A 20,170-nucleotide genomic window follows, 5' to 3' on the forward strand; every position below is an offset into this window, starting at 1 on the left:
CCTTGTTCAGCCAAGATGGATACCAGAGAGAAGGATTCTGGGAGGTGGTCAGACATGTTGTGTCTCCTTTTGACCTTTCCCAAACTCTTCCAATTTGTGGTGGCTTATTAGTTCCATGTTCCTTAGCAGGACCTCCTGTTGCAAAACAACTCAGGCAAAAAGTTACTATGGTGCCTGGCCAGGGTGGGCGGTTTCAATGCACTTCCCCTAACAGGTACATTATTGCTTATTATACAAATAAAGCTAATGAATACCCCTAATGTAAAAATCAGCATGTGTCTTCAATTACCAAGATCCCCAGCATCAGGTAATTTGTATTATTCTGTATGTAGCATATTCAGAGCAGGCAATGGCACCCCACTCCAGTACCCTTGCCTGGAAAATCCCATGGACAGAGGAGCCTGGTAGGCTGCAGTCCACAGGGTCGCTAAGAGTTGGACACCACTGAGCAATTTCACTTTTACTTTTCACTTTCCACTTTCATGCATTGGAGAAGGAAATGGCAACCCACTCCAGTGTTCTTGCCTGGAGAATCCCTGGGATGAGGGTGCCTCGTGGGCTGCTGTCTATGGGGTCGCAGAGAGTTGAACACGACTGAAGCGCCTTAGCAGCAGCAGCAGCAGCAGCATATTCAAAATAAATTATAATATTATAGTAGCAAGTTTAGAATGATACATCTTCATTGTATACTCAGATTATAAACTCTTCTGCTAAAATCTAAAGGATAATTGATGAATAAGATATGTCTAGCAAGAAAAGAAATGGCAAAATAAACCTTGTTTAGATGGGGAAGAGAGGAATTCATCAACAGCTCTGAGGATAAAGTTTTATTTCCTAGCAGAGTGACTAATACCTAGTTCATTTATATTATCATTTTAATATATTTGTACATGATATTTTGTTGGCATTACTATTTCATAAACACTAAGGAGTTGTATTCCCACCAAAAACAGTAAAATGCACCTTGCTTAAAGTTATCTGTATTTCTCAATAACTTGTAACTTGGAAAGTAGTTTATACTCTGTAAAAATGCTGATGTGTAACTCATATTTTAAAAAGTAAGAAAATACACTTTAAGGGTTGAAAGTGATTTGCATGGATTAAGCAGGTTTTCAGAGGAAGATAACCCCCGGAAATTTAATCTGTGCAAAAGTACAGTGAAATCTCACTGACTGCACTATGCACAGAATATAGGAAAAAAAAAAATATATATATATATATATAATATTGAAAGCATCCATAGGAGAAAGGACAGAAGATGCTTCAAGAAACTTTGCAAACAGTCTGGACTTGGAGTAGTTGTAAAATTCAAACACATTCAAATTGCTGACTGTGGAGCAGAATTGTGCAGCAGCTGAAGGAGGGTAGCGTCAAGTTCGTTTAAAAATGTTATGTAATTTGTAATCACCATCAAACAAAGAAACTGACACAAGTGAAAATCTGACACCACATCACAGCTTGCTTGTGCTCCTAAGTTTCAACCCCCAGTCATGTTAATTTGCAAATCACTAATAGGTAGCACACATCAACCATCTATCCATGTTTATACAAAAACTTATTGATACAAATATTTTTTTGCATAAAAACTGAATTTTGTATACCTTTAGGTATAGAATTGATGTTTCTGTATGCAGAGCTGTAATTATGAATAACAGCTGACAAGTCTTAAATTTTATTTCATGAAAAACAACTTAAACTTAGTCCTTGCCACTTCTGCTACTATTCTGGAACATCTCATTGTAACGTTGTGCATTCTGGAATTAAAATGCACAATTAACTGATCAAGATAACATGTATTAAAATATAAGAATGGTAAAATATTTATAAAACAGTAAGATTTGTCAAAATATTAAAATGGATATGCATTATTAGTTAGAAATAATTTCATTATGTATAAATACCAATAAAGTTATAATTCTGATTGGAATACATATTCCTCTTAATCATAGGAATAGATGGACACAGATCAAATAGGCAGAACTGGTGACATTTTAAATTAGCTAGAAACATATTTAATAAAAGAAAATACAGCTTAAGTTAAATAATTTTATTTTTTTGCAAATTAAATACTTGTGATCCTCAGTCTTGATTTCATAGACTTTGTAGTATTGTCAATTGAAATAAAAATTAAAAATGTTTTCAGATGTTAAACATTTTAAGCAATTTGGATTTTCCAACTACCAAGATTTCAATATAATTGCTTAACTATTAAAGGGCATATGCTCTCACTGGATTATGTATGGTAGAATTAAACTGAATAAATATGGTTTGCGAACTGGTATACCTGGATGAGATAATCAGGAGAGGATCAGGAAAGGAAGTACTACATACTCTCAGTCTGGACATGTTGGAACAAGGCAGAAGCAGAGGGGAACAAGGCAGAAGCAGAGGAAACCAAGAGAAAAGGTATGCAATCAGACATGAAAAGTCCCCAGGTGCACACCTCTGTTAATCCCCATGGGCATTTCAGGTGTCTGATCTGTAGCATCCTGCACCCATGAGGAGTGGGTTTATAATGTAAGTGAGATGGATTTCTAAGATGTCACAAACCCAAACCTGCAGTGTGAAAAAAACTAGTAGTACGATTTAAATGCGATTTTTGCAAGACCTTATATTAATTCATGTTTTAAAGTGGAGAAATTATCCCCAAAATTTATCATTATGAAAACTGACATGTAAGACTCTAGTGGGATTACATTTACAAATGTTATTTTTGGAAAATATTTAATACATATTCTCCAAAATCTATGATAAAAACTCTCCAGAAAGCAGGAATAGAAGGAACATACCTCAACATAATAAAAGCTATCTATGACAAACCCACAGCAAACATTATCCTCAATGGTGAAAAATTGAAAGCATTTCCCCTAAAGTCAGGAACAAGACAAGGGTGTCCACTTTCACCGCTACTATTCAACATAGTTCTGGAAGTTTTGGCCACAGCAATCAGAGCAGAAAAAGAAATAAAAGGAATCCAAATTGGAAAAGAAGAAGTAAAACTCTCACTGTTTGCAGATGACATGATCCTCTACATGGAAAACCCTAAAGACTCCACCAGAAAATTACTAGAGCTCATCAATGAATATAGTAAAGTTGCAGGATATAAAATCAACACACAGAAATCCCTTGCATTCCTATACACGAATAATGAGAAAGTAGAAAAAGAAATTAAGGAAACAATTCCATTCACCATTGCAATGAAAAGAATAAAATACTTAGGAATATATCTACCTAAAGAAACTAAAGACCTATATATAGAAAATTATAAAACACTGATGAAAGAAATCAAAGAGGACACTAATAGATGGAGAAATATACCATGTTCATGGATTGGAAGAATCAATATAGTGAAAATGAGTATACTACCCAAAGCAATTTACAAATTCAATGCAATCCCTATCAAGCTACCAGGCACATTTTTCACAGAACTAGAACAAATAATTTCAAGATTTGTATGGAAATACAAAAAACCTCGAATAGCCAAAGCAATCTTGAGAAAGAAGAATGGAACTGGAGGAATCAACTTTCTGTTTCTAGAACAAAAAGAATTTGTTTCTAAATTCCTGCAAAGGATGACAATTTATTTTCCCTAGGGAACTCGAATAAGACATAGGATAAACATGATTCTTCAGAAAGTACTTTTATATCTTAATCAACACCTAAATTAAGTGTGAAGGTAGCAGACATAATCTGTGTATCAAAGGGCTCATAATTTCCATTTATAATTAGTTTAAAATATCTGAAACATTTGTTGACTTACAAAGAAAGCACTGATATACAGATTAGGGTGAAGAAATGGAATTTCTGCGTAATATCACAGATTTACTCAGACATTTGGTAAAGGTCTCACATGGTTTGCTTTATTAACATTACATGGCTTCACAAACTGATCTCCCACCAGCAATATGACAGGCACTGAGTTTTGGTTGCAAAGGTTTCTGATAATTTTATTTTGAACTTTTGAATGTGTTTTTATTCCTAAGGTCTGGGAATTGGGAACATGTTCTACGTTTTTTATGAAGATGGAATCAAAGTGATACAACCCATAGAATGTGAATTTCAGAGGCACATTAAGCCGAGTGAAAAGCTCCTTGGATTTCAGGCAAGTATATAAAAATTTTTTTATAGTTTTATGCAGAAATTTTAAGTAGAATTGTATTTTGGAAATACAATGAAATCTATACATATATGAGATATTTGGGGAGGACCATATTAAAGCTATGATATTATCTGTTATTTTATTCAGGTTTTATATTTAAAGAGGAAAATAATATATTGAGTATTCTTAATTGTTTGTTTGTAATCCAAATAAAAGCACTAAAGTTGACTACGAAAAATGAACATACTGGCTCTTTAATTTACAATGTCTTTCATTTTGGCGGGCAGTGGTTACACAGTAAAAGAAAATAAACTGTAAATAATTTGATGAAATTAGTGTTATATTACCTGCTTTATAAATGTGAATTCCCTTTAGTTTTTTATCTTATTTTTTCATGAGCTCACGATGGAATGAATGACTTAGATTTAGATGGAAAAACATCAATTCCTTTGTTTATTGATATCTATCTATACCTTACCTTTCACAGAAATAATTGTTTTGTGTAAAATTTTGATACAACATTCAGAAAATAAAAGAATATCTGAATAAATGGGTATTTATTTTACATATTAGGGAGTATACTTTTATGCAAGGTAATAAGAAATTATGTTTATACTGCTATGGTTAAATATTCTGTTGTTATTGTTTAGTTGCTAAGTCAAGTCAACTCTTTTGCTACCCATGGACTGTAGCCCAACAGGCTCCTCTGTCCATGGAATTTCCCAGGCAAGAATACTGGAATGGATTGCCATTTCCTTCTCTAGGGGATCTTTCTGACCTAGGGATCAAACCTCCAACCTCAGCTTGGCAGGCAGATTCTTTACCACTGAAGTCCCATGGATATATATATATATATATATATATATACACATAAATATATGTTTCTACACCAAAATATGTAATACTGAAGGTACCTGCATTACCTGTGTGTTCCCACACAAGTGTAGTCATCCAAAAATAAAATATTGGTGGACCTCAGAATGCAACCCTCTCTTGATACTTATTTCAAGGTTGGCATGATCTCAAGATGTAAGCAAAATATATATTAATGCCTTGGTTTAGATACTTTATTTTCAACTCCTGTTTCCAGTCTACTAGTAGTCAGTGTTGCCATATGTTAATTTATGGAAACAATGGTTTGTACCTTAAAGCCATATCCTAGGATGAAAAGGAAAAAATATTTGACAGTGAGATAAGTTGGGCCAGCACCTCTTTAGACACTACAGGAAAAAATGACCTAATGTGTCCTATTTTAAAGAAAGCAAATAATTTAACTCAGTATGTGTATAGATATTTAAAACAAATAAAACTATTTTTGATTTAAAAATATTTCATTTATAGGCTAAATTAATAAATAGAATCATCACCATGTTTCTTAATCAATAGTTTAACAAGTATGAAAACATTTGAAATTGTACATGCGCTTTAGTTTTATAATCACATCAAATCAATACTGACTAAATGTATTTTGAATAAGTTGTGTGTGTATGTAAATAAACATATAAAAATACTAAATATTTGTTCCTGAGAAAGCAATTCACTCAATTTTATAGCACATTTATAATTTTATAAAAACATTATGTAAGAAGAACCTACTATATAGCACAGGGAACTCTATTCTCTGTAATGATCTATATGGGAAAAGAATCTAAAACAGAGTGTACGTATGTGTGTGTCTGTATATATATATATACATATATACACATATGTATATATATGCCTATATACAACTGTACAGCAAAAACAAACATAGCATTATAAATCAACTATACTCCAATGAAAACTATTAAAAAAAAACAGTATGAGTGATAAGTCTGGTCTAACAGATATCAGAAACTTGGCATCCAAATGATAATTTAAATCCAAACAAAGTCATTTTACAAAGGAGTGTTTCTCTCAGATTCCTACAGAATTAGCAGTTGTAGCTATTTGGAATCTAAAGCTGAAAAAAGCAAGGAAAAATTGTTTTTATAATTTTGTGACAAATCTGGACAATAGGGATGTAAAGTTTATTTAACTGAATGTCTCTTTTTTAAGCCTTTCTGGATAATTATACTTCCTTCTAAAACAGCTGAAGTAGAAAGCATATAGAATTTTGTGTCTCTCTCTGTATGTATATGTGTGTGTATGAAATAGTGAAAGTGAAATGTTAGTTGCTCAGTCATGTCCTACTCTTTGCAACCCATGGACTGTAGCCCACCAGGCTCCTCTGTCTGTGGAATTTGTCAGGCAAGAATACTACAGTGGGTTACCATTTCCTTCTCTAGGGTATCTTCCCTCCCCAGGGATCGAACTCGGGTCTCCTGCATTGAAGGTAGATTCTTTACCTTCTGAGGCACCTACAAATAACACACATACACACACACACACACACACACACAATGTATATTTTTCTATAAGAAAGATAAAAATTGAAGAGATGATGGAAACCAGACATCAGTGATGATAGCCTTAGCTCACATCCTTCAGCCTGAGAATCCACATCCACTGTACACACCACCAATGACAAATCAGGGATAATTGATTATATGAACTAATTGATGATTCAGAATTTTCAAATCATAGCTCCTGGAAATCTTATAGTCATTGTACCTACGGGATTAATGCTAGAAATGCCTATTGTGAAACAAAAAGATATAAGGAGAGAAAGTTAGTGTTCCTATCTTATATAAAACAAACATTTACAAAATTTCTACATGCTAATGGAAAAACAAGCAAAATGAGTAGGAAAAGTTAGATTTGTATTTTTCAGGAGAAACTGTCAAATAGTGTGTGTTTAAATAGATGACATTCCTGAAATTTGAATATTGAAATTAAAATACAAATACATTTCTAACTGACCAATATATCTGGGTAAAGCACTAAGAATAATATGGAGAATGGACAAGTGGCTAAAATTACATCCTGTTTATAATTTTCAAATACAGAATATAGGGATTTTTGCTTATACCAAAAAAAGAGAAATTTCTTATGAAATTATTATAATCAATATATGTGAAATAAAGGCTAGAATAAACTGTTATTTCACATTGCTTTATTTTGTTATTCCTTAATGTGATAAGAGTTTAAATAATTAGAATATGTATACAGAGATATTTTCATGATACACAAGCATACAGAAGTAGAAAAAAGAAAAATTGATGGTGTTATGCTCTGAGAATAAATGGTAAATTAAATAATTGCGTCCTATGTGAATCTATTTTGTTTTCTGCTAAAATACAAGAAGATGTTAATTTTAGAGGATGAAAGTTATCTGGTGCCACTTTCTACTAGATTTACATGTCTAACTATAAACAAATTTCATGAGAAAATGTCTAGGTTTTATGCCAAAAGAGATGGGAATATCAGACCACCTGACCTGCCTCTTGAGAAACCTGTATGCAGGTCAAGAAGCAGCAGTTAAAACTGGACATGTAACAACAGACTGGTTCCAAATAGAAAAAGGAGTACGTCAAAGCTGTATATTGTCACCCTGCTTATTTAACTTATACGCAAAATACATCATGAGAAACGCTGGACTGGAAGAAACACAAGCTGGGATCAAGATTTCTGGGAGAAATATCAATAACCTCAGATATGCAGATGACACCACCCTTATGGCAGAAAGTGAAGAGGAGCTAAAAAGCCTCTTGATGAAAGTGAAAGAGGAGAGTGAAAATGTTGGCTTAAAGCTCAACATTCAGAAAACAAAGATCATGGCATCTGGTCCCATCACTTCATGGGAAATAGATGGGGAAACAGTGGAAACAGTGTCAGCCTTTATTTTTTGGGCTCCAAAATCACTGCAGATGGTGACTGCAGCCATGAAATTAAAAGACGCTTACTCCTTGGAAGAAAATTTATGACCAACCTAGATAGTATATTCCAAAGCAGAGACATTACTTTGCCAACAAAGGTCCGTCTAGTCAACACCATGGTTTTTCCAGTGGTCATGTATGGATGTGAGAGTTGGACTGTGAAGAAAGCTGAGCGCTGAAGAATTGATGCTTTTGAACTGTGGTGTTGGAGAAGACTCTTGAGAGTCCCTTGGACTGCAAGGAGATCCAACTAGTCCATCCTAAAGGAGATCAGTCCTGGTTGTTCATTGAAAGGACTGATGCTGAAGCTGAAACTCCAATAATTTGGCCACCTCATGTGAAGAGTTGACTCATTGGAAAAGACCCTGCTGCTGCGAGGGATTAGGGGCAGGATGAGAAGGGGATGACAGAGGATGAGATGGCTAGATGGCATCACTGACTCGATGGATATGAGTTTAAGTGAACTCTGGGAGTTGATGATGGACAGGGAGGCCTGGTGTGCTGTGATTCATGGGGTCACAAAGAGTTGGACATGACTGAGTGACTGAACTGAACTGAACTGATGCCAAAATAATATTTTTCTCCAGAAAAAAACAGAACCAGTAGAATTAATATTATATCTGGATTTATATCTCTCCATCACTAACTTTAGCTCCATATGCTAATTTTAAGGTACTGGCTCTGGTAATGGTTGGTGGAGTGGAATGTGTGTCAAATTTGTAGGGCTGACCACACAGCAGGAAATTCAAATATGAGTTGATATTCATCATGGAATTCAAAAACCATAGACTGAGTCAGCAGACTGTTGATACAATTCAATATTGGAGTCTTGAGTCTAACATCTGTAGCCAGACTAGAAACTCAAGTATATTTCTATGTGGAAGCTCTAAGGCAGGATTTCTTCTGTGGGAAACCTCAATCTTAAATCTGAAGGCCTTCAACTGATTGGATGAGGTCCACTCACATCATAGGGGTAATGATCTATCTTAGGTCTATATTAGAGCCAACTAATTTTAAATGTTAATCACATCCATAACACTTTCACAGAGACACCAGACTAGTTCTTTTTATTAAAGTATAGTTGATCTATAATATTATATCAGTTTCTATTGTACAGCAAAGTGATTCACTTATACATATATATATATATATATATATATATATGTATGTATGTATACTTTTCCATTATGGTTTATCACAGGATACTGAATATAGTTCCCTGTGTCATACAGTGAGACTCTGTTGTTTATCCATTCTCTATCAGATTAGTTGTTGATCTAAAAATTGGGCAACATAGCCTCGCCATAGCCTAGCTGACAGAGAATACACTCCATCATATCTTACTATCTCCACTAGTCAAGGCTTTGATTAAATTTGTTATTTCCAGTGTCCTTGAGAATATTGGTACTTCAGTACCTGCCTTACAGATGGCAGGTAATCAAATAACATTTATGAAGTGCATTTATTGAAAACTCTGTTGCATATAGCCTTAGGCTCTTCATCTTTATGCATTGTCTGAGTTTAAAGTTGTATGCATCTAAATCTTTCCTCAACCTACTATTTCTCCTTACTTTACAATTCCCACAAAACAGCATTCCCCTTTTCATGTGTTTGTGAAAAATGTTTCATAAAATTAATGATCATTGAATTGTTAGGGTAAACATAATCTCTGAGCTTCCCGGGTGGCACTAGCTGTAAAGAATCTACCTGCCAGTGGAGGTGACATAAGAGATGTGGGTTCGACCTCTGTTATCAGGAAGATTCCCTGGAGGAGAGCATGCAACTTACTCCAGTTTTTTTTTTTTTTTTTTTTTTTTTTTTACTGGAGAATCCCATGGACAGAGGAGCCAGGCAGGTTCATGGGCTCACAAAGAGTCTGGACATGAATAAAGTGACTTAGCATACACACATGCAATCAATCTCATGGGTCTCTTAATTCAGAATCACACAGTCAAAATATACTGTGCAGATGCTCAGTCCAAGATAGGTTAGAATGCTTATATAGAAAAAAAATCTAGCTCTTCTGGATTTTAGGAGATAAATCTCTTGAGTGTGAGTAGAGGAAATGAGGCATTTGGAATCATTTATCCCACACACATACAAAAAGATTAAACATAGATATAATATTTTTCAAAGTCACTGTTGATATTAAGAGAAGAGCAGTGCAATCCCCAATATAACTCATTGACCAGTAACATTTAGATGAAAACCGAAATATTTAGAGTATAGAATTTTTGATGAAATCTCTTAGAAGATGCTCTTTGCTTACTCTAAATAAAAATTCAATTTTGGTGCAATGTCAGATTGCATCAGATTTGAGCTTTTGATAGTTGGTTGAAGATTCATAGAATGTTATTTTATTTATACTTTCATCTCTCTTTTTTCCTTTTTTTTTTTTTTGTGATGTAGCTTAACTAGATAGGATTCTGGCTATATTTATCCTAGTTGTATGTACTTTCATCTTGTCACCAGCAATAAGTGTGAACTTCAAGCAAATAGAATTCTATTCCAGACTTGTAACTTCAGAACTCAAACTGAAATGGGTTTGGAAAAATGTTTTGATTACAGGTTCAGGGATGACAAGCTTTTCCAAGGTTACCAACTTTTTCACTCTTCTGGTTTTCAAGTATTTTGTCAACATATCTACATGTCTACAACTCTTTTAATCTTCAACACTTTTTTTTTCCTTCAGTTCACTCAGCCACTGTTCTCTATATATACCATGGTATTATTTATTCTTTTCTGGGGAATAGAAGAGCTTGAAAGAAAATCACATATATTTTATCATGCGTGTGTGTGTGTGTGTGTATGTTAGTTGCTTAGTCGTGTTCAAATTTTTGCAGCCCCATGAACTGTAGCCTGCCAGGCTTGTCTGATTTCCTAGGCAAGAAGACTGGAGTGGGTAGCCATTTCCTTCTCCAGGGAATCTTCCCAACCCAGGGTTGGAACCTGGGTTTTCTGCATTGCAGGCAAATTCTTTACTATCTGAGCCTCCAAGGAAGCCTTTGATGGCTCAGGCCCTCATCATGCATGGGTCTTATATGTTGAAATGTGAAGATTCCAGTCCTGGTTTTGATGCAACTTTAAGTCTAGGGGAACATATTTTCTGCAGAAAGTCTGATGTAAAATGTCTATTATCTAGGCTTAGAATTTCTACATAAGAAAATGGCCTTATCTTTATAAATAATATGATTAGTACCCTATTAGAATGGAGCTTGTACATAGGGATAGTTTGTCCATAGTGTGCAGAATACTCAGGAATCAAGAAATTGAAACTGAGAATAGAAATGGGAAAACAGACCTCTCTTTTCTATGTCCAAAGAGCAGCTCAGACTTTAGGGCATTTCTCAATTCCCTTCCCAGCATCTCCTTCTGTTTCTAATTCAATTATTACCTCTTCAAATTCTGTCCACAAAAATAATTGTTAAAACATCAGCCCCGTTATACCATGCAGACAATTTATTTCCCCATGAAGCCATTGAGCAAACTTTTGAATTCAATACCACTTGTATATTTCAGAAAGGTAATCGAAATGTTTCCCCACTTATTCTGTTCTCAGTGGGTTTCTTTTCAAACATGGCTTAATTTACAAAGAGTTATAAAATGGTAAAAATTTAAGCTTTCATCCCTTTGTGATTACAATAGTATCTTGCAAAGGCTACCTAAACAGAGTAATGTAAACTACCTCTAACTGTTTCTTGGAAGATCACGCTGTAGATTTTAAAAGAAACAAATTTATGAAATTGGTTTTTGAAGCCTTGGATTTAAAGAAGCCTTTTAATCTTTCATTAAAAATCACACTCACGAAATTCTCACATTGTGCCTCTAACTCACTTGAAGTATGCAAGCCTAACATTAGGGGACAGTCGTGGGAAGCATGTAAATTGTGCAACAGTCTTTCAATGGAGTTCTATAGCATATTAATTGGGTCAAGTAATTTTATCTAAAATAACATACTAAGTCTTTGAGAGATTATTAATAAGAACCAGCCAAGTTATTTGGATGTGATCAGAATTATGTCTGTGTCTCAGACAATGTATTGCCATCACATTTTTTATATGAGGTATAAGGATTCACTGTATACACCTAAGAGCACATTTTACGTACTTGAGAAAGAAATGTGCTTATAGGAATTTGGATTTTTCAATAGAAACTTCTTGAGGCTAAAATTGATCTCAATATAAAAATCATTCATACAAATGTCTTTAAACATGAAACATTTTTACTTGAGAATTACAAAATTATGTAAATCAGTCTACGGCTCTTAAATTACTGTTTCTGGTCTAAGATTTAGCTGTATTCACACAAAAAAGTACCAGTTGACTTATTCAAAGTAACAGATTGGCATGGGAAAAAAAATACAAAAATTTAGTTTAAAAAGTAGTAGTTTTTTACTTTGTGCATCCCCAGTCTGTCTTCATGTAATTAATCACATTTAATCACTTTAACTAATGTGCTCAAAAATATTTCTTAAATCATCAGTATTAGATGTTTTCTTGTGATGTTTCTCTCTGAAGGATAATATTGCTTAAAAAATCCCTAACTTTCGTATTTTCTTAATATGTTGAAAACTACATATTTTTTGTAATGTTTTGAGGATTAGATTTATGATCTTCATGATTTATTCTAATTTTAGTCCTTATTTTTTCTTGATATTTCTTAAACTTTATATTTAACTTTAATCTCTTGCTTGATTTACCATTGCTAACATTTTCTATTTCAACAGTAGTTGTCAAAATATTAATTTAACACTGAAAGCTTGTCATTTCATTAATATCTCTTTTTCTATTTAGATAGGTCATTAGTCTCAGTTTGAGTAATTTGAAGGATGGAAAACAATATAGTAAATTAACGTCTTTATTTTATTAAATGACTAAATCACAAATTTTTAAAATATTGCTGAAAGTTTACAATGACAATTAAATATTCCTCCATATAATTTATCATATAATGGTTTTATGTTTTCTAAATTTCTTAAAATATGTAACTTTCAGTGTATAGATATAGTGAATATAATTGTGCAAAAATTATCTTATGTCCTATAGTTTACTTTTGAAATTATTTGGAAAGCTTAAAGATGCAAAACAAAAGGGGGTTATATAATCTACATACCTCAAGGATTTGCACTGAACTAAATCACAGAGGCAGTTTTGGTGAACTCTTATTCCATATTGTCTTCACTTTATTACTCGAGAATATTCCTGAGCTGGGTAGTGTGGCAGAACTTTTTCAGATTTGTCAGTAAAAAGGGACAAGACCAAATGCAATTCTGAAGGCAATATAATAAAGATATAGTTTTAAAAAGAAAATACAAAAAAATGTGCTTTTGATCTGTCCTCTTACCCATAAAGAAGGTAGATGCAGAAGTAATTTATTTTTTAATGTAACATTTATTTTTAAAGGTTTACAACATTTGATTTTAAAATGGATATAATTTTATATTTTACATTAATTAGTACAAACATAGAAAAATATTTTATATGTGTATAAATTATTTGGCCAGTATCCACTCACTTCATACCTATGAGAAATAGAAGTTTTTTGCAATAATAATCATTAACTAGTTAATAACATGAATCCTGCTAAAATGACTTTTAAAGAATGTTGACCACAAAAGTAAGGTGCAATGATACTCAGTATAGGTGTTCCTATGTGGTGTAAATTAATGTGTGAATTATAATACAGTTCAGTACACATGTGTATAATTATCTTCTAACAAGCCTTATAATTTTTGAATATAAATCTACCATACTTCAGAATAATATTTTTCAGTCAATGTCATTTTGAACAAAATGATTAAGCCTGCCTTCCACATAAAGCGCCCTCTGCCAGCTAATATGGGGAGACAGTGAACTCCATCAAGATGACCCTGTGCCATTTGCATTGTGAGATTACTTTCCTCCAAAAACAAATTCCTAAATGATATACACTGTACTAAACAAATGTAGAGAACACATCAATCATAAAATTACCTCAATTTACACTTCTACATCAACAATTTTAAATGGTTGCTAGACAAAGTAAGCTATTCAGAGGAGGATGACATAGATATTCTTAGAAAAGTAATCAGTAAAACATGTTTTGCTTATCAACAAATGTCCCCAAAGAGAAAAATCCTTAAATTAGCATTAAAAAAAATCATGCATTTATTTTTATTTTTATTTATTTTTTTTTTTTAACCAGGATCAAACACATCTTTATTAATCAAAATAAGAACTATTACAGTTAACATATTTTTGACAATGAGAAGTAAGTTTGTTATTCCTGTAGCATAAAAATCCATGCTTTAGGATTCAGTGAACTCTTGGGAAGCTTTTTCTACCTCTGGCTGGTTGTGGAAGCCTTTTCCCTTCATAAAGCTGTCAAGATGCTTGAAGAAATGGTAGTCAGTTGGCGAGAGGTCAGGTGAATATGGAGGATGAGGCAAAACTTCATAATTCAATTCATTCAACTTTTGAAGCATTGGTTGTGTGATGTGCAGTCAGGCGTTGTGGAGAAGAACTGGGCCCATTCTGTTGAGCAATTACTGGCTGTAGGTGTTGCAGTTTTGGTGTATCTCATCAACTTGCTGAGCATACTTCTCAGATCTAATGGTTTCACCATGATTCGGAAAGATGCAGTGGGTCAGATGGGCGGCAGACCACTAGACAGTGACCATGACCTTTATTGGGTGCAAGTTTGGCTTTGGGAAGTGCTTTGGAGCTTCTTCTTGGTCCAGCCACTGAGCTGGATGTTGCTGGTTGTCATATAAAATTAACTTTTTTTTTTTTTTAATTTTAAGTTTTTTTATTTTTAAAATTTTAAAATCTTTAATTCTTACATGCATTCCCAAACATGAACCCCCCCTCCCACCTCCCTCCCCCTAACATCTTTCTGGGTCCTCCCCATGCACCAGCCCCAAGCATGCTGCATCCTGCGTCAGACATAGACTGGCGATTCAATTCACATGATAGTATACATGTTAGAATGTCATTCTCCCAAATCATCCCACCCTCTCCCTCTCCCTCTGAGTCCAAAAGTCCGTTATACACATCTGTGTCTCTTTCCCTGTCTTGCATACAGGGTCGTCATTGCCATCTTCCTAAATTCCATATATATGTGTTAGTATACTGTATTGGTGTTTTTCTTTCTGGCTTACTTCACTCTGTATAATCGGCTCCAGTTTCATCCATCTCATCAGAACTGATTCAAATGAATTCTTTTTAACGGCTGAGTAATACTCCATTGTGTATATGTACCACAGCTGGCTTATCCATTCATCTGCTGATGGACATCTAGGTTGTTTCCATGTCCTGGCTATTATAAACAGTGCTGCGAGGAACATTGGGGTACATGTGTCTCTTTCAGTTCTGGTTTCCTCGGTGTGTATGCCCAGCAGTGGGATTGCTGGGTCATAAGGTAGTTCTATTTGCAATTTTTTAAGGAATCTCCACACTGTTCTCCATAGTGGCTGTACTAGTTTGCATTCCCACCAACAGTGTAGGAGGGTTCCCTTTTCTCCACACCCTCTCCAGCATTTATTGCTTGCAGATTTTAGAGAAATGCAAATCAAAACCACAATGAGGTACCACTTCACACCAGTCAGAATGGCTGCGATCCAAAAATCATGCATTTAAAGAAAGGGAAGGGAACTTCTTTCTGGTATACAATCTCGTTCAAATTGCTTGACTTTTTTCATTAAAAGTTTAGCTTTGTTTCATTTTTATCCTATGGATTTATACCAATAATAACTAATTTAATTTACTCCATTTAATAAAAGAGCTAGAAAGCATCAAGGAATAGAATCTATATGAAAGTCCCTTAAATGGCTAAAGATAGTTTGTTATAGCTTATGATCTCCCAAACTAAACTTCAAGCTTTTTGCCTCAATCCTGTTTTGGAGAAGTCATTCCTTCAACTGCCTGATAATCTGTTTCACAGGTATTATTTATTTAAAAATCTACATTTGCTTGAGTAATATAATAAGAACACAGAGAAATGAAATCTATCAAAATAAAATTGCTTGAGTTTATAATACATTTTGGGCTTCCCAGGTAGCTCAGTGGTAAAAATCCCCCTTCCAATGCAGGAGACGCGAGATGTAGGTTTGGTCCCTGGGTCAGGAAGATCCCCTGAAGGAGGAAATGACAGACCATTCCAGTAGTCTTTCCTGGACAATCCCGAGCTTGGCAGGCTACAGTACATGGGGTCCCAAAGAGTCAGACATGACTAAGAACATGCACAAAATACATTTTAAATGAATCTATTTGAATTAATTTATCTTGATGCTTCAAATGAAATGTCAAGGTAAATTAATCCAGTATCTTCTTATAGTCCTTTTAATCTTTACTATTAATCCATAGTTAGAATGACTATTTAAACAAATATTCTCTTTTGTTACTTAAAAAATTAGAATCCAGAACACAGAAATAACTTTCATCTTTCTATATTTTTTATTTTTATTTTTTTGTGTGAACTTAAGTTCATGTGTTATCAGGTGAAAAAAAGAATTTTTAAATGATATATATTCACTCTATCTAACCAACTTACCAATTGTGCTTTGTTAAATAAAGTTAGGAAAGAGCACATTTGCTGTTTCATAGCCTTTGTACAAATCACCTTCATAAAAATCAAATCTTCATCACTTTGGAGAATGGAATGAAACACAACTAATTTTTTAATTCCAACTAACTACACTACATTTTATTGAATTGATCCATCATGAACCTTGTGCCTCCATATAATTTACATGTCCTGATATCCCCCATATTTGTCTAATTCCTTTAGCACTTAGTATTAGCTTTCAGTTCAAAGGACATTTTGTTGAACTCTACTGGTTCTTGTATCTAAAGGGAAACCCACGGTCTTGACATTTAATTTGATTTTCCCATTATTCAAATTTATGCCTTTCCAAATAGACCTTAAGTCCCTGCCCCTGGATTCTCAGTGTTCGCTAAAACTTATCAACCCCAAGCCAGGAGATCCAACAAACAAATTATTTAGCCTTGCATTCACAAAATGTCTAAGGTTCTTTCGTCTCTTTTATGTTCTGTGGACATTTGAAATTTAATACTCTACAAATTTGTTTCTTTTTATTTTTTATTTATTTTTTTTAGTTTTTTATTTTTAAATTTTAATATATTTAATTCTTACATGCGTTATTCACCTCACTCCTCTGAAGATGGCCATCATTAAAAACTCTACAAATAAATACTAGTGAGGATTTGGAGGAAAGGGAACCTTCCTACACTGTTGGTGTGAATGTAAACTGCTACAGTCACTGTGGAAATCAGTACAGAGGCTCCTCCTAAAGCTATAAAGGGAACTACCATATGACCCAGCAATTCCACTGCTGAATATATATCCAGAGAACATAAAAACACTGATTTGAAAAGATTCATGCACCTTTATATTCATTGTAGTATTATTTGCAATAGTCAAAATATGGAAGCAACCCAATTGCCCATCGACAGATGCATGGTTAAAGATGTGATTTACACACACACACAAACACACACACAGTAGAATATTGGTCATGGAAAAGAATGAGATTCTGGGAATTCCCTGGTAATCGAGTGGTTAGGACTCTGAGCTTTCACGGCCAAGGGTCCAGGTTCAATCTTTGATTGGAGAACTAAAATCTTGCAAGCTTCATGGAATGGCCAAAACAAAACAAAAAAGAACTTCTGCCATTGGCAACAAAATGGGTGGACCTAATACAATAACACTAATACTTCTAAAAACTAATAAAATATTTTTTGCTTAAGCAGGGTAGAATAATTCAAATACCTTTTTTTTTCTTTTATTAGAACAATGGAAAAATGCTAATTAACCCTCTCAATTTCTAGATAAGGAAATTGAGAAAAGATAATTAGCTCAATATCACTGAACTGCAAAAGGATAAAGGGAAATTTTTTCTTATTATTATGCAACTCTTATTCTATATTTGAAACACCTATCTGAAATTCTTAAATATATACAACTTCCCTCCAAAGCATTTTGGAAACTGAAAAAAATGATGAAAAATTCATAGACTGTTATAATTTTCATGAAACGTAGCCCATGGTGAATTTTCTATATGAAAATAACAGGTAGTACTTATTGCTCATTTGACCTTTTCAAACATAACTTCATTTAACCTACGTATTAGGCCTATGTGATTGATAATATTATACAGGTGATATAAAGCTTTAGCGGAGTATTCATACAGCTAATGTGAGTATAAAACTGGATTATGTCTATGTCTGGTTGACCTCAAAGCCTATGTTTTAATCTCTCTAATGCATTGCTTCTAAAAAGAAACCAGTCCTCAGTTTATGATACTGTAATGTTGTCTGCTCCATTTTTATTATATCACTGAAAGACATACATGCATAAACTTTATATTAAAAGAAAGGATGAAAATTTCTATTTCTATTTCTATGTGGTCTGAGTAACTTTGATATCCTAGAATCAAAATAATGCTGTCTGGCAATTTTCTTTGATAAGCCAAATTAAGGCAAATCAGCCCTCAACTGCCATGATTACCTATACTTTGATTAATATGAACTAGACTGTTTATGACATTTTCATAAATGAAATGGCAATAAGAATTAGATAAATTGAATATATCTAATTGTAGAAAATAGCAGTTGTAAAACTTGTGTTATAAACAATGATCTTGAAAAATTTATGAAAGTACTTTAACTTCATTGCCTTAAAAAATCCAATAAGGGAGATAACCATTGATATTAAATTGTTCAATATGTTATTGTAAGATCAAGGTTTTCTAATACATTTAGTTATATAAATGTATATATAAAATATAAACATAAGTTATATTTAGCAAAGCAAGATTAAAAGGAATATATTATATCTAGTATATTCATGAATAGCTCAAATTTAAATACAAATATTTGTATATATAAAGATTCTAAGTGATTATTTTCCATTTCTATACTATTCTCAGTTTGGTAACAAATGATATGCCACTGGCAGCCATCCAGAGACCATAATTTGAAAATGCTCTAAAATTTGGTGTCTCAGTGATTCTGGATAACATGGCATAGGATTTAACATCATATTTGAGAAATACACACCTTATGGATCCACTCCCTTTATTTTTGCTACAATAAGTGATATTTAAACATGTGTTTGCTGAAGTACTATTGTACTTTCCCCAGTATGTTTGGAAAATGTACAGGAATAGCAAAGGCTAACATTTTAGGTGGGAATGATAATACATGATTAAAGGCCAAATCATGTTACACTGAATATAAATGCTATGAAAATTCAGACAAGAAGAAATGAGTAAGACCCATAGTAATTAGGGGTGAATTATATAGGTTTTGGAAATGTGGCTTTTTAAATGTAGATTAAAAGGAATTTGATTAATAAAATGTGTGATATGCTTTTTAGTCACTGTGGGAAATTATTGGTTTTTATGAAATTTTGATGAGAACAATCTTGCTGAAGAACAGATCATTTGTTGGAAAATAATAAAGATTACCGTTACATATTTTCAGTAAGATTTAATTTTTTTCTTTTTGCAAAATCTTTTTCTTCCCAATTCTCAGCTACCTTCAAGGGAGCAGAATCTTCTGCCAGTCTTAGGAATTTGACTGGCAAAGAAGCAGTAATGTTAAGCCAGGAGAAATGCTGAACTCTTATTTTCTTAAAAAATAATCATTGGAGTATTGTTGCTTTACAATATTGTGTCAGTTTTGCTGTACACCAAAGTGAATCAGCTGTACATATATCCCCTCTGCTTTGGATTCCCTTCCCAATGAGGTCACCACAGAGCACTGAGTAGGGCTCCCTGTGATGCACAGTAGGCTTTCATTAATTTATTTTCTACATAGTAGTTTATATATGAAACCAATTTATTTTCATAGTTAAGGATCTGATCAGTGAGAGAATCAGGTCGACAATATGTCTAAGGGTTTTCGAATTTAATGCTTACATTTTTATCAAACATCAAAGCCTCTCTCTTTACCTTTGACTCAAAATTCATTCCCAGTAGTTCATTCTGTATCTAGATGCATCTATATACTACTCTTGGGTGAACGCACAATGTGGTACCCAATTTGAGTGTATTCAGCTTAGGTAACCTGATTTGTTGCACACTTATTTCTGCCTTCTTTATAATACTATTGCAGTGTGTTTTCATTAACAGCTATGCAAATGACAGAATGCATTTGTAATCCAAATTATACAGAAGTTCATGTATTTGCCTTTCTTTATATATTAGAGAGGCCTAGCCTATAAAGTATGTTTAAACAAGCTATTTTACATGTTGAGTATACTAATGTTCTAT

The 20,170-nt window shown here is 33.5% G+C and overlaps 1 protein-coding gene across 3 annotated transcripts in view; it reads left to right on the forward strand.

Annotated features, from left to right (window-relative positions):
• The window catches only part of FSTL5 (follistatin like 5), an 873,413-nt gene that overhangs the window by 751,613 nt on the left and 101,630 nt on the right, over nt 1-20,170 (forward strand). For all 3 annotated transcript variants that reach the window (XM_069557498.1, XM_069557499.1, XM_069557500.1), the window contains one exon: nt 3,984-4,102. In XM_069557498.1, coding sequence (XP_069413599.1) covers nt 3,984-4,102 — 119 coding nt within the window. The remainder of the gene's footprint in view (nt 1-3,983; nt 4,103-20,170) is intronic.

The sequence above is a fragment of the Ovis canadensis genome, chromosome 17 (genome assembly GCF_042477335.2).
Source record: "Ovis canadensis isolate MfBH-ARS-UI-01 breed Bighorn chromosome 17, ARS-UI_OviCan_v2, whole genome shotgun sequence".
NCBI lineage: Eukaryota > Metazoa > Chordata > Mammalia > Artiodactyla > Bovidae > Ovis > Ovis canadensis.